Source organism: Larus michahellis, chromosome 13 (genome assembly GCF_964199755.1).
Source record: "Larus michahellis chromosome 13, bLarMic1.1, whole genome shotgun sequence".
Classification (NCBI taxonomy): domain Eukaryota; kingdom Metazoa; phylum Chordata; class Aves; order Charadriiformes; family Laridae; genus Larus; species Larus michahellis.
The window spans coordinates 4,508,599-4,523,256 of record NC_133908.1 but is presented as its reverse complement, the minus strand read 5'-3'; the positions used below and the strand labels follow the sequence as shown (position 1 = coordinate 4,523,256).

The 14,658-nt window shown below is 58.5% G+C and overlaps 1 protein-coding gene across 1 annotated transcript; it reads right to left on the bottom strand.

Moving 5' to 3' along the window:
- Positions 1–8,873: 8,873 nt before the first annotated feature.
- On the bottom strand, positions 8,874–12,969 carry HSPB8 (heat shock protein family B (small) member 8). Its single transcript, XM_074606444.1, has 4 exons — positions 12,786–12,969; positions 12,031–12,683; positions 10,863–10,926; positions 8,874–9,638 (listed from the first exon to the last, which is right to left on the bottom strand). The coding sequence occupies exons 2-4, from the start codon at positions 12,407–12,409 to the stop codon at positions 9,479–9,481; spliced, it is 603 nt and encodes a 200-aa protein (XP_074462545.1). The 5' UTR covers positions 12,410–12,683; positions 12,786–12,969; the 3' UTR covers positions 8,874–9,478.
- Between the last annotated feature and the right edge of the window lie 1,689 nt (positions 12,970–14,658).

Here is a 14,658-nt window from a genome sequence, read left to right as displayed (position 1 = left end):
TAAAGCTTAATGACCACATCAATACAGCAGGAGTAACTCCGGAGCAGCCGGTTCATCAAGGGGATGACCTGTGCCCAGCGAGGGATGGGACACGCGGTGACCGGCCGGGTGTGCTGGCAGGGCTGTGCCCATTTCCCCTGCAAGGGGTGAAGCCACAGGGCACGGAGCCGGGGTTAAAGCCAGAAGAACACTGATCCTTCCCCAAGGAGGTCCAAAGAGCTCCCACCATGGAAATGTCACCACTGTGCAGCTCAGCTCAACCCAACACGTCCCCGTCACCCGCTGTGTTTCAGCATCCCCAGCCGCAGCAATGGGGTGCACAGTCACCGTCATCGGCCACGATCGCTGGGGTTTTGGGGCAACCCCAGGCTGGGCATGGAGAGGGAGTCACTCCTTCCCAGGAGACACACTGGGAAGGGAAAAGACAAGCATTTAGAAACGGTAAAGATTTTGTTTTAAATCCCATGGGTTTGCTTGTTTTTGAAGACCTTAATGCTTTTTCCCACGTGGCTCTGGCACAGCAGAGGAAGGTGGCTGCTCCACGGGCAACGCAGGAGCCGACACCGCGCCAAGCACAGAAGGGCAAAGCTTTTGCCGTCAAACACCCCTCAGGCTCTGGAGGGGTCTGACATCTCACCCAGGTCATGGGCTAAACTCAGGGTGGGTAAACCCAGGACTGGGTCTACACCTGGCAAATCAGGTCCAGATGAGGCCAAACCATGATGTTACCGCCCTGTGTCATCTTACAGCAAGAGTCCAAGTCTTGAGAAATTCCTGCCATGCACAGTTCAAGGAAGTCAAGGACATTTCCAGCAGAGAAATGGATGTCCCTGAGGGACCAAAAAGCCATCTAAGGGCTGAGGATCAGCCTTGCTACCCCATGCACATCGCTTCACGGGGGCCTCAGTTTCCCCAAGGTACAGAGCGGGACATTTTCAGTCCTTGAAATATCAGATGCATCTTCCAGGTTTGCCCTGACACCATCAGAAGCCAGCCCTGGGAACTCGGCTGGGTGCTGGTTCTGTGGTGTTCTCCCCAAAGCTGGCTCCTGCCGGAGGGAGCCTCTCGCAGCTCTCCAGGGAGGAGTTGAAATGCCGAGCACGCCTCCCCGGCATTCGCCCTGATCTTCAGAAATTGCAGTAAATCAGTATCGCTGCAAATTGGGCTCTTTTTTTGTCTCCGGCTTGATGTAAAAAGGAAAACAAATGGAGTTTTAAAATGCAGCTAATCAAGGAGTTAGAGAGAGGTTAATCCTAATGGATTAATCAGCTGGCAGGGGGACGGGAAGGAGGCGCGGGCAGGGAGGAGCAGAGAAGCAGCCGAGCCTGGTCACTCCTCCCAAGGGTGACGGCAAGTTTCAGGGAGAGTTTGGAGATGGTGGTGATGCTCCTTCTTCCACTCGGGTGCCACATCCAGCGCAGGGACCACACAGGTTTGGTGTAGCAGTAACAGGTGAGTCCTGGACTTAGGTGCACCTCCCCTGGGGAAAAACTGAATCCTCGATGCTTTCCTTATCACCCTACTGTCCATCATCTCCCTTTAGACACCAAAAGGTGATAAAACCTGGGATGTGGGACGGCCCTGGCTGGTGTTAACCCCCCTGCAAACTCAGGGGGTGACTGGGAAAGGGGTTTTGAGCAGAGCTGAGCTGCCCCGAGGCTTTTCCACCACCTCCTGCAGAGCAGCACCCACCACAGCTACCCTGACCACCCTGCAGGGTCCGGCCAGCAGCTCCTGCAGCCAGATCCAAGCATCCTCCTGACCAGTAACCCAAGACATCAGCATCTGCCTCCCGACACAGCCGGGCATTCTTCATGGGGTAAAGCCTCTTGATAGGCAGCTAATTGGGCTTAGCATAAAAAGGGCTTGAATGTAATTAGTGACAGTGAAAGCAAGGAGGTTTAAAGAAGGTTATTAATGATATACACCACTGTATACAACAGCATAATCGCCAAAAAATTATTAGATCCATTAAGTATCATTATCAAGGCCTGAAGCTAATCATTTAAGCTTAATGAAACTAATACATTTCTCCAGCATTGGCAGTAGGGCTCATCCCTTGGAGGGAAGCAGCAGCCGGGAAGCCTCAAGCCGTGGTGTCACCGCAGCATCGCTGCTGGCCCCGGCTGTGGCACCAGCGCCGTGCTGGCTCTGGGTTCCGCGTTCCCAAGAGCTGAGCCCACTTCCAGGCACTTTCAGAAGTGATTCACTCATTTCAGCAGGAAACCTTTTGCTTTGGCAGCTCAAAGACCTTGGGGTCAATGATGTCCTGCACAGGCATTTAATGCAGGTGGTTTTCCCCAGCGCCCCACCGGTGGTGAGCCCCATCCTCAGTGTGGGTCAGGCTGGTGCTGCTGGTCTCTGCTCCCTGGGACCTTTGGCTCAAGTGTTAATATCATCAAGGAGGACAACGAGATCTTCCAAACCTCCCTTAGGTGGTGCAGGAGCAGGGGTCCAAGGTGTCCCCCTCCACCACCAACCTCTGGGGGTGCCTGGATGCCTGTCCTGCTGCCTCCCCCCCACCTCCCTCCTCTCCCTTGTTTTGAGCAGCTCTTTAGAGACCGGAGGAGAAATGACTCCGAGCCAAGGCAGTCGCAATGATCTCACCGCTAATTATGCGGAGGAGTCATTTAGCTGTGCCTGCGCGTGATGAAGTGATATGACAGAGAGGAACAAAACCCCACAGCCACTTTGTGGATCGCAAATTAAAGAGGGGAAAAAACCCAAAGTGAGCAAACCCAAGCGCTCGACCTGCACCTGCCCCTCCACAAGCCACTGCGGATGCTGCGCTACCCCCAAACCCACCGCAATCAGCAACGGGTAGCTCAGATTGGGAAACAATCACAAATCCCATTAGCTCTGCTTTCCCCTTGCCTTTGTCTGGGTCTGTTTTCCACCCTGGTCCCAGCCACAGGATCATCGCTGCAGCAGGACTCACCATCACTTTAAAGAGGAGCCTGGGATTAGCACCAGCCTTATTAAAAACACTCACTCACACCTCATTTTACCTTCACACTGGAGATGATTTAGCTTGATTTATTCTAATTAGTTGTAATTTATTATTTTAATGAGCCCTTCTGCAGGCTTTCTGTGCTTCATAACCACCCTCCTCAGCTGCTAAAATACGTTTCAAGGAGGTCTTTTAATAAGGAGAGGTTTCCAAGACCACCTCGGATAGGAAGCTTTTTGTTGCAATACGAAACAAGAAATTTAAGAGGAAATATGCCTCTCCTCCAGGATCGGGTTGCTGCGGAGCATCTGGCTGGGAGCAGGAGGCTGCACTTCAGCACATCCCCCCAATGGCAAGATGGCCCTTAATTACCAGCAGGTTTGCAGCTGGGTTTAAAGACCAACAGAAAAACACAAATAGGAGAAAAGTCTCCTTTTCCCCCCAGCTACAGCCCGTAATTCAAGGGAGGGATTTGTGGCTACGAGATGTTGCGGTGCCCAGAGGCAGCTGCAGCTCCATGAAGGGGTTGATGATGCTCAACCCCATGGTCACACACAGCGTCCACCCGGGAGGGTCCCTGCTGCTGGTGGGGTCACCGGGCTTGAGCCTTAGAGCACCCCCGGTCCCCTCCCGAGATGGGCACGGGCAGCAGTAGCCAAACCACGATGCCGTAACGCCCCACTGGCAGTGCTTTGTCCCCAGCTGTCTCCTCCCTTTCCCCCCACAGCAGCGGGCAGAGCTCCAGGGACATCTCGACCTGCTCCCAGGGGTGGCCCTGCCAGTTTATGGCCAGGAGCTCCTGCTGAACTTCCCAGCTTTTGATTTAAAAGGGACAGAAAGGCCGTCTGGTCAGCTGGAGTGTAATGTCTCTATGACACCAGGTTCTTTCATTAGAGAAAAAGAAAGAGTTTTTGCTTCTCTGTCCCCACGGCCATCGTCTGGCAAAAGCTCCTCTTTGGAGACATCCAAAATAAAGCTGCTGAGATTTGCTTTTGCAAGTGGAGACCAAAACCGCAACAAAGCAAAATCCCCAGTGGAAGAGAAACTCCCAAAAAGATACATGAAAAACCCCAAACAACCTCGACTTTAGCAGAGAAACACTTAGATGGTTACAGGGTATTCTCTGGGGGGAAAGGGACTGACTTGTGCTGAAGGGAAATGGGTTTATGTGAGAAATAGCGAGAAAACCTCAGGGAACCTGGGGATGCTCCGGAGGGCTCTGGGAAGGAAAACCACCCAGAAGTGTTATATCAACCCCCCCTGTGCGAACCCAGACAGATAATCTGCAGGAATAAGAACCAGCTGCCACGGGAGAGCCTGGAGAGCTGCACGGCGCCGGGAGGGGCCGCGGGGAGGACGGCGGCGAGGGGGGACTGAGGGAGAGGATGCTGGAGGAAACCAGGCTGAGCTCCCGCGCGCCCGTGGCACACACATGGCTCAGAGCTGTGCGGAGAGGCTCCCAGAGCAGCTGGAAGGCACAAACATCCCCATCAGCCAACAAAAGGGTCTCTGTGGCCACCCCAGGGCCCCACGGCACGATCTAACAGTGTGCTGGGAGCAAGCCAGAGACGTCAAGCGCATCTCTGTGGGGCAAGCCAGCGTGTCCCGAGCCATGGGCACACGTGGATGCAAGAGTGATGCTTGCCCAGAGCAGAGCTGGACACAGCTTTGGGAGACGGTCATTGGCCACCGCTCTGCCCAGGCACAAGCCAGCTCCTGCCGTGGGAGTGGGGGAGTCAGAAAATAGGAGCAACCCAGTTCTTCTAGGAGAAGAAACCGGGCCTCTGGAGATGCCTGGTGTGTCTGGACAGCTCTGGAGCTTCTTGTGGATTATTTACCCTGCTCCGCATGCTGCCAACCAAAATAAATCAGTTCGGCTTTTGCTTCCATTTTAGGAAATTAAATCCTCTGGGACGGGATGGGAATGGGTGCCCTGCGAGGAGCCACATGCTTGCCCAGCCCGGTCCCGGTGGGGTGTGAACCGGGGCTCAGAAACTGCTCGGCCCACGCCCCTGCCTTGCCAAGGGCCGGTGGTGCCGGCAGAGCCCCTGCGGCTTCCTCGGCAGCTCAGAGATTTATTCGGCCTCCTGCAGATCGAGCCTCCTGCCACTGAGCTCTCCCAGGGATGGGGTGACCTTATCCTTATCTCCTCGCGTCCTGCGGCCGGTTTGGGCAGCCGGTCTGCCGAGGCCGGTTTCCCATGACGCAGCCCCCTTATCTCCTGCCGTTGCGTTCCCAGCTCCAGGCCCTCCCCATCAGCCTGTCCTGGCTCCGTGGCCACAGCACCGGGAATCGCTGGTTTGTGCTGCAGGAGGGATCACTGCTGCAAAGGAGCTAGGAAAACCTTTCCCAAAACAAAGAGGCGGCACACACCACCTGCTTCTCCCTCCGGCTGCCCAGGAGGGCTTTGCCGGGGCTTAGAGCCGAGCTCGCAAGCTCACGGTCCTGAGACGCACCAAGACCTGCTGGATGTCCAAGCTGAGCCCCGAGCCCGGCATCTCCTCTCCCCGGAGCAGGCACGCTCCTCATGCTCCTCGTTCCGGCTGCTGCCCGGGCAGTGAGGCACAAGCTGGCACCAGCGGCAACAAAGAGCGTAATGCAAATTGCCCGGCATCCGACTGCTTAATTACACCAGCCCCTTTCAGATGTGATTGTGTATTTTATCAGAACTGACTTCTTAAAAAGAAAAAAAAAAAAAAAAAAAAAGAAATCTTTCTGACATCTGCTCCTCTCCCCGCCCCGGCCAGGGGCATGGCCCGGTGCCAGCAGCATCAGCCTTGCTGTGAGAGCGGGGTTTGAAAGGCCTGATTAGGATGGTTCCTCTGCCTCCTCCAGCAGGAAAAACCATTTGGCTTTGAATGATGTATTGAGAAGTCTAACGCCGCTCCAGAAGGAAAAATAAGGGAGCAGAGGGGTGCTGCTGCGGCTGGGGTGCCCTATGCCAGGGGAATTGCTGATCAATATGATCCTGCCCCTTCTCCAATGTGTGAGAGGGGTCCCAAAACGCGCAGCCCCAGGTCTTGGTCCCTCCTGAACCCCAGGCGTTGGACCCGCTGGAAACCCGCTCCTCCCTGCCCAGGGGATGCTCACCCACAGCCACGTCCTGTGCGCGGCCTCTCCCTGTTAGAGCCGATATTAAGCTATAAACCCTAATGTGTTACGACACCACCCGGTGCAGCGTAATTGCTCTAAACCTGTGAAATGTAATGTAATGGGCAGAGCGGCCATTATAGCATCGTGTTACGGGGCTAATGGCTTCAAGCCATTATCTCACGCGCAGGCTGAGGATGCGCAAACAGCTCCCGCTCCCCCCGGCTCTGCCGCACCCTGGTACCCCAGAAACGCACATTTTCCACCCCCTCCTCCTCGGACACAGGGGGAGAGGCTGATGCAGAAATGCCCCAGTGTTTCCAAACTTATTTTCCCATTCGCAGAAACACCAGTGGAGAATACTTTTTTTTTTTTTAAAAGCCTCCTTCACTTCAATAATCAGGTCATGCTTAAAGAAAAAAAAAAAAAAGAAAAAAAGAAAAGAAAGCAAATTTCCACTTGCAATTATTTCATTAGTATATGATACTCCAGACAATCCAACAGCTTGAGAAGCTGCGGGCTGCACAGGTCCAAGCACGCCGCCAGGGTAAGAGGTCCTTAGTGCTAATGGCTGATGCCAGCCTCAGCCATTAAGAAATTATTGCTAATCATGGAATTGTTAGGGTTGGAAGGGACCTTAAAGATCATCTAGTTCCAAACCCCCTGCCATGGGTAGGGACACCTCAGGTTGCTCAGAGCGCCATCCAGCCTGGCCTTAAAAACTTCCAGGGATGGGGCTTCCACCACCTCTCTGGGCAACCTGGGCCAGTGTCTCACCACCCTCATGGTGAAGAACTTCTTCCTAACGTCCAGTCTGAATCGACCCATCTTTAGTTTTAATCCATTCCCTCTAGTCCTACCATTACCCGACATCCTAAAAAGTCCCTCCCCAGCTTTCTTGTAGGCCCCCTTAAGGTACTGGTAGGCCACTATAAGGTCTCCTCGGAGCCTTCTTTTCTCCAGACTGAACTACCCCAGCTCTCTGTCTGTCCTCATAGGAGAGGTGCTCCAGCCCTCTGATCATCCTCGTGGCCCTTCTCTGGACACGTTTCAGCACATCTATATCTTTCTTGTAGTAGGGGCTCCAGAACTGGATGCAGTACTCCAGGTGGGGTCTCAGGAGAGTGGAGTAGAGGGGGAGAATCACCTCCCTCGACCTGCTGGATCTTACAACAAGACCTTGCATCTTACAACAGCTTTTATAAGGCGTTATTAAGGAATTCATCAGAAAGCAGAAGCAAATAAAAGAGAAAATGATTGAAGAAAAATAAATAACCCTCTCCCAAACTGGAGGGCCTGCAGCAGAGAGAGCTGTGAGCCATCCCCTGCCTGTAGTAGCCCTTACCTGCATGTAGCCCCAAAGCTCTCATTGCCCCAGCAGTGGGGCAGCTGCAGCCGGGGACCTCCCCATATACCCTGGGGCAGGAGAGGGGCTCAGCTGTGGCTAATTGCCCCCCGCAGCCCCGGCAGAGCTGCAGCTGGTGCCCGGCGCCTGCAGCCCTGCTGGGGGGAGCCCTCGCCTGCCCCTCGTGGGGTGCAGGGTGGGGGCTGCTGGGGGGGACACTGATCCCACCACTCCAGCGGGGTGCCGGAGCCTGCAGGTCGCCCCACACAGGCTCCCCCCAGGGTCCCTCCCATGAACACGGAGGGGATGGGGCACTGGGGGTGAAATGGGGGTTGGGCTTGGGGAGCCTGCGGGGCTGGGGAGGTTTTTTGTGGAAAAAATAATTCTTTGAAAGGGTGAGGAAGAGGAGGGAGAGTTTGTGCTGGGGGAGGTGCCACCCACGGGGCAGGACGGCTCCAAGTGGCAGGAGGACACAGGGCTGGAGCTGTGACTCATGACATTTTTGCTTTCCATCCTGGCGTCGGTATTACATTTCCAAGGTTATATTTTATTCATAAAAATTGCTGTGCTCACAGCGGCGCCTGGCAGAGCTGTCGGGGCTGAGCCTGGGGCTGGCTCCCGTGGATGGGCTGGGGGTGTCGTGCACCACCTGGGTGTCCAGGCTCCATAGCTGCTGCTGAAAATTCAACACATAATATGTAAAACCGGGGTGAGAGGAGCCCCCCGTTCCCCTCCCTGACCTGGAGTGCGGGTACCATGGTGGCCCCCGAGCGCCGGGGTTTACAGCATGTGATGGGCTGTTGTTGGTAACCGCATCCCGAAGGAGCCGGAGCGGAGCATGTGAGGTTGTATTTTTAACTCCGGGGTCCTGGTGACATGGAAAACCGGGTGCCTGGTCCAGGTGCCGCACAGATCGATGGAAAAACTCCCGCTGCCCATTGGCACCTCTGCTTTGCCGACCCCGGGCATTGCAGTGTGTTAACAGATCTCACCCGGTGCTTTGCCCCTGGGAATGGTTTTAAAGCTGTGTCCAGAGCCCAGCGTAAACCATTTGCCGGTACATCCACCGGGGAATTATCTGGGAAGTGCTTCCCTGCAGAGCTGCCGGTGCGGAGCTGGAAATGGGGACGGTGCAAGCCCGAATTTCCCAGCTCAGAGGCCGATTTAGCATCCCCAACCTGGAAAAAACATTTGCAACCCCTCAAGAGGGTAAGGAAAGGATGAGCCCATGGTCCTTGCCGGGCTCGGTGCTTCCCTGGCACTATGCTAGCCAGGACTCGCCGTCCACAGGCTGCAGAAAAGGCTCAAGTAAATGTTTCATCCACCCATCAGCGCAAACATCCCCACACATCTCTCTTCTCCTGGTCCCCATGGGGAGGACGCCGTGCCGGGCTGGGAGGTGGCACATGGTGGCATCCCCCCTCATCCCCGCCACCCTCCTGCCGCCCCGCGCCCGCCCCGCCGGGCTCAGCCGAGACAAGCGGAGGCTAAGAACATCGACTGGGTTTTATTCCTCAGGTCTGACAAGTAAAAGCACAAATTCTCTTTGGAAAAAAAAAAAAGAAGAAAAAAAAACAACCAACCCAAAAACCAATGTTCAAAACACACGGACGGTTTGCGTTTCTCAGGACGGAGGCCGTGCCGTCAAGCCCCACCGCCGGACGCGCATCTTTTGCAGAGATGTAGTTTTTTAGAAAAAACAACCCACGGAAGAGGAAAAGACACAGGGCTATGGGATTCCATGTCAATTTTAGAGGAAAAAGGGCCCTTTTTTGCTATTGTGATAAATATCCCATCCGAGCGACTCAGAGCAAAAAATAGCCGTGATGAGGACATCCGTTCTGCTCGGCCCCGTGGGCACAAAATCTCTACCGGCACCTCAGGCCGCTACAAGCCCTCGGGGCTGGTGGCCTGGCACCTGGCTCTCAGCTGGTGTCCCCGCGGGGTGGCGGGTGCTGCCGTCCCTGTGAGCGGCACCCGTCACCCTTGCCGGAGGCTGTCTGGACACCGCGCCGCAGGGGAGCGGGGGGTCCAGGGGGAGAGGGGAGAGGGGAGGAGGGGTGCCGGGTCGCAGGAGGGACGTGGGTGGCCGGTCAGGCGCAGGTGGCCTCCTGGCTCTCGATGGGGATCTCGCTGCCGCAGCCGCCCTCGCCGTACTGCTGGTAGGGGGGGATCTGGGGCGCCTCGATGATCAGCAGCCCCTCCGGCGACAAGGAGGCGAAGACCGTGATGGGGTCCACCTCGTAGGGCAGCCTGCAGGAGGGAAGGAAGGACGAGATGGCTTAGGAGCTGGGGGGGCCGGGGCAGCTGCCTCGCAGCATCCCCCATCCCAGGTGGACAACGACCCTGGGGAAGCCCACGCAGGACCCCCAGCATGGGGGGAACCACTGATGAGGAGCCACCAGCCGCGGCGTGGGGCTCGGCAGAGCCTAGGTTATTGCTGTAGCGCCCGGGAATGTTCCGGGGATATTTAAAGCAGCCTCCTGGCCGGTCTGGCCCCTGCAGGGGCTCTGTTTAATCTCCCCGGCAGATGTGTTTGACGGGATGTCACCCGCCGCTTGTGCCGCCCGGGCTTCTGCAAAGCAGGAGTAAATCATCGCCGTGGCGCGGCCGGCGTCAGCCGCGAGCCTTGCCCGTAAAAGGAGCCGCCGTGGCTGCCGAGCGCCAAGCAGGAGGGAGCGCCCCGCTCGCCCCAGCTTTCCCGCGGGAGCTGGGGATGCACAGGGCTCCTTCGGGGTGGAAAAGCAAAGCCAAGCTGCTGCCAGGCGAGGAAACCCTTCCCACGCCCTGGGCTTTACTTCTTCTCCCTCGTCAACCCCGCGAGCCCTGCGGCTGGGGGTCTGCCCCCAGCATGGGCGAGGTGCCGCGTCGGGGCTCGCCTGCCTCCGGACTTGCCTTCCCTCCCTGCCCTCTGCCATTGCTGTTGCCAAAGTGAGCCATCGCGGTGAGTCAACACGATAGCGATCTAGCTGACATCATTCAGACAGAGATAGGGATATATACACACACATTTACAGGCAGGGGTGTATTTGGGGGCTGACGATGGTGTCAGCCCATCGTGCCCTGCTGAACCCCGAGGGATGTGCTGGCACCGCGGCTCCTTGCACCCCCCTGCTCCCTGCGCCCCCGCCAGCTGCAAGCGCAGCCCTGGCCTGGAGCAGACTGGCAAAGCACCCAGAAAAAGACCTCCTCCTCTATCACCTCCCTCGGAAAACCCCCGTGTGGCCCGAACCAGCCAAGCACGTGCTGGAAAAGGGCAGATTTTGGGGTGAAAACAGGCGCAGGAGTCCCTGAATGCGGGGCACGGGGATTGGCAAAGCTCAGCCCTTCGCCACCGTTGGCATCCCCGTGCTGCCTGCGACCTGCCCGCATCGCAGGGACGGGGTCCTACAGCAGGCTAGTGACATTTGGGTGCTGGTCAAGGGGATGTGGCAGCCCCCCAGCCCTCTTGGCGGGGAGACACCCCGGGATACCTACTGGATTTTCTTGGTGAAGTTCTTGGAGACGATCCCTCCTTCCACCTGCTGCTCCTCGTGTTTGCCTGCAGGGAAGGGCAACACCCCACGTCACCACTTCGCCGGGAGATTATTTTTTCCCCAACAAACATCAACAAAAGCCAAGAGGAAAGTTTGCAGAGGAGTTGTTTTTCCTTCCCCAGTACAAACCTTTCCCCCTGGGGAGGGCTCAGGGAGCATCTCCTGTGCAGGGAAGGCGATGCCAGACACAGCACACCCCTATTTCCAGTGAGAGCCTGGGGTCTTGCAGGCTGCCAAGAGCTGGGGCTTAAGAAGAAGCCCCCCCTAAACGTAATAACACCTTTGGAGGTGGCAGCATCCCTCTTTGTCCCCCTCCCCAGGCTGGGCTCCCCTCTGCTGCTGTCAGGCTGGGGGTCCCTGTGCCTGGAGCATCTCTGAAGTCAACACCGCGCCGGCGGCTGCTCGATCCCCCCCGACCTGCAGTTTTCCCCCGCTGTGATTCCATGAATCCCAAATAAATACCCAGGGCCATGCTGCATGGCAGCCCCCAGCCCCTCCCTGGGGACCCTGGCCTGGGGCACCCTGCGATGTGCGTGGCGGCTGCAGGGATGCTCAGGGCTGGGTGCACCCCGCACCCGCTTCCCCCAACACTAATGGAATTTTTAGGGATGTGCTTCTGGACGGCTCGTCCCCAGGCTGGGCTGGGGTGGGGGCCGTGGGGCGGTTGCCCCCCGCTTCCCAGTGCCAGAGCTGCGTTTCGCTCGGCCCCTTTAAAGGGAATCTCCCTCCAGCCCGGCTATAATTAACCCAGCCAAGCTGGGGCCCCTCTTGGCAGCTCGCTGCAGGGTGCTGCCGCCCCAGCACTGCCTCCCTGGCTGGCCGGGGCGGAAAGTGGGGAGATTTACCCCAAAGGAGCCTTGTCCTTTTCAGTTTTGCAGCAAACCACCGCAGCTTGTAAGCTGGGTCCCCCCGTGGCACCCCCAAACTGCCCACGGGGCTGCCTCAAATCCCTGCCGCAGCCCTGGCCCTACTCCCCAGCATGGGGCTGCTGCTGCCAGCTTAAAATAAAGGTGATTTTTTGCATTTTACGGCAATTTTTTGAGCCAGCATGGGCACAGCTGCTTTTCACGCCCCATCCTCCTCCTCCTCCCCGGTGCCTTGGCTCTCACCTGACACCTCGACGTAGCCATCCTTGGTTTTGACCGTCAGCTCCTCGGGTTTGAAGCTGTGCACATTGACGCAGACCTTCCAGGGCTCGCGGGGAAAGGGCGCGGGGCTGCGGCTCTCGGGGTACCCGCCGAAGCGGGCGCCGTAGCCGGGGGCCATGGCGGAGGCGCGGGCCATGCCAGCGCGCAGGGGACCCGGCCAGGTGGTGGTGAGCCGGGGCCGAGCCCAGTCGGGCCAGTCCGCCGTCAGGTCCCCGGGGAAGGGGGACATGCCGAAATCATCGTCCAGCAGGCGCGAGGTCAAGCCGGGCTCCCGGAAAGGGTCGCGGACGCTGCGCCTGCCGGGGTAATGGCAGGAGAAGGGCATCTGGCTGTCGGCCATGGCTTCCTTCAGAGGGGTCCGAGCGTCTCCCCCACGGAGCCTCAGCCTCTGTGCGGCCGCTCCTGGCTGTGAACTTCCCCAGGGAGCCCGTCCCGGAGGAGGCGCATCCACCCCGGGCGGGATGCGGGCGCGCGGCTGTGGGTGGGCACCGCGGGGATCGTCCCCTCCTTCCCCGGCACCAGGTGAAGGACGATGGAGAAAATCAATTCAGAGCTGAATCACGGAGGAAGGACGGAGGGAGCTCTCTGGCCGCGAGAAAACGCTTCCTGTCTGGCTGCGATCCCAGGGACCGGGGAGAGGAAAATAAAACTTCTCGTCAGGAGAGGGGAAAAAAAATAATTTATAAACCCAAATATCCTGAGATTAAAAAGATTACCTCTCCCCTCTCGCTCCCCTGCACTTTATGTGCGACTTTCCTGGCCGCTCCCGGGTGGGAGCTGCAATAAATGTCTGAGCTCGGAGCCGAGAAACTTCTCTAACCTTCCAGCCGCCGGGCGAGCGCTATTTATATGGATTTGGGAGGAGGGGGGGTGTGTTTTGCAATTCCTGCCCTGTCAGCCGAGTATTTTGGAGAGGATGAAACAGCTGTGGAGAATCTGGGCTGCGGCAGCTGACCTCTCCCGCCGGCCTGAGGATCCCGGCCACCGCGGGGCCACGGTGCTTTGGCAGCTGCCCCGGCCCCCGCCGCCCCCTCCCGCCACCCCGCGCCCAGCCTGAGCACCCAAAATAGCCCCCGAGCTCAGGGCTGGCTGCTTTCACCCCAGTGTCACCCATTAAAAATACCCCCCCTCGGCGGGGCTGGGCCAAGCTGCTCCCCTCACTGTAAAGCCACGTGTCCCCCATGCCACCGAGCAGCCCACTGTACCGGGAAATGGGCCACTGGTGGCACCCCCGGCGCAGCGCTGCGGCAGCACCCATGGGGGGGTATTTGGGGGATGCTGGGGCAGGGAATGGACCCCTTTCATTGCTGGGATTGTGTGGGGTCTTGGCTACCCTGGGCTCCCCGCAGGGATGCAGGGGGAAAGCCGTGCTCCAAGGGATGCTCCTCTCCATCCCTGCTTCCTCGGCCACCTTCCCTGGGAGAAGTGTCCCCTGCCCGCGGGAAGGAGAGGGACCCCGGGCAGCGGGCAAGCAGGGTCCTCGCGGTGCTGCTCAACACCTGCCTCCTCCTCACCCTCGCCCACCTCCTCCTCCTCGCCCCACCGCGTGCCCGGGCCCTGCCGCAATTGCTGTGCGCGGGCAGGGCGAGGCGGTAATCACAGCCGCGCGGCAGCAGGGCTAATTACAGGGCAGCGGTGGGGAGCGGGCAGCGCGCCGTGGGATGAGGCGTGGCAGGGGGTGAGCTCCCGGCGAGCATCCGCCTGGGCGACATGGCCCTGATCATGCAAGCTGGGGGTACCTGTGTCAACGAGGGGCTCCCCGTGGAGGTGGTCCAGGCACAGCTCCGGTGGGCGATGGGATGCGCAGGAGGATGGGATGTCATCAGTGAGGGTCACACCGGATACAGGACCACTTCCTCATGCCGCATCCTCCCTCCTGGCTCTGCCTCATGCTCCTTCTCTCCAGCATCTGCAATTTTTCTAATGGACTTGATGGAACTAATTACAGCAGGAAGACTTTAATGCAGTGCAGGCCGCGCAGCAATTCAGCTGCTGGTCACTCCGACTGCATTAATCACGCGGCTCCGACGCGGCATGGCTGTGGGAAGGAGCTGCCTCTCCTCAGCGCAGGGCCGGACTGCTCCCCTGTGCTCAGCTCTGTCACCCCCCCATGCCTGGGGACAGCCAGGCGCCGCGGGGGTCTCCCTGCAGACCCAAGAGGGTGCCTGGAGATGCCTGGGGAGGTCCCAGGTTCTGGCTGAGCACCCCTGGGAGCAGGGAGGCGGTTGCCAGCAGAGGGGCAGAGCATCCCCCTCTGTCCCCTTGTCCTGCCCAGCTGGGGTGTGCTGCTACCCGGGGGTGACAGCAGGATGTCCTGGGGACATCGCCACATGCCGAGCCTGAGCTCAGCTGGGCACCACTCACCTCGGCTGGGGAGCGGGACCACCCCAGCACCCAGCTCTGCACCTGCTCGGGTAAACACCAACCCCTGGGGAGAGGGGGACAAGCCCCGAGGAGGTTTTGGGCAGCTGCACGATCCTGCCGTGTTTCCAGGAGCTTCCCAACATCCCCATTCCCATGTTTCCCTGTGTAGCTTGGGGCCATCCTCCCTCCCCGGCCAGGAATCCTCCCTGTCGCCTTGTTTATCCC

Excerpts from the sequence above, each read along its gene's own strand:
- HSPB8 (XM_074606444.1), bottom strand. The coding sequence starts at position 12,409 with ATGGCCGACAGCCAGATGCCCTTCTCCTGCCATTACCCCGGCAGGCGC. Across the intron at positions 10,927-12,030 it reads TGGCTACGTCGAGGTGTCAG|GCAAACACGAGGAGCAGCAG; the intron begins GTGAGAGCCAAG and ends CCTTCCCTGCAG. Across the intron at positions 9,639-10,862 it reads AACTTCACCAAGAAAATCCA|GCTGCCCTACGAGGTGGACC; the intron begins GTAGGTATCCCG and ends TCCCTCCTGCAG.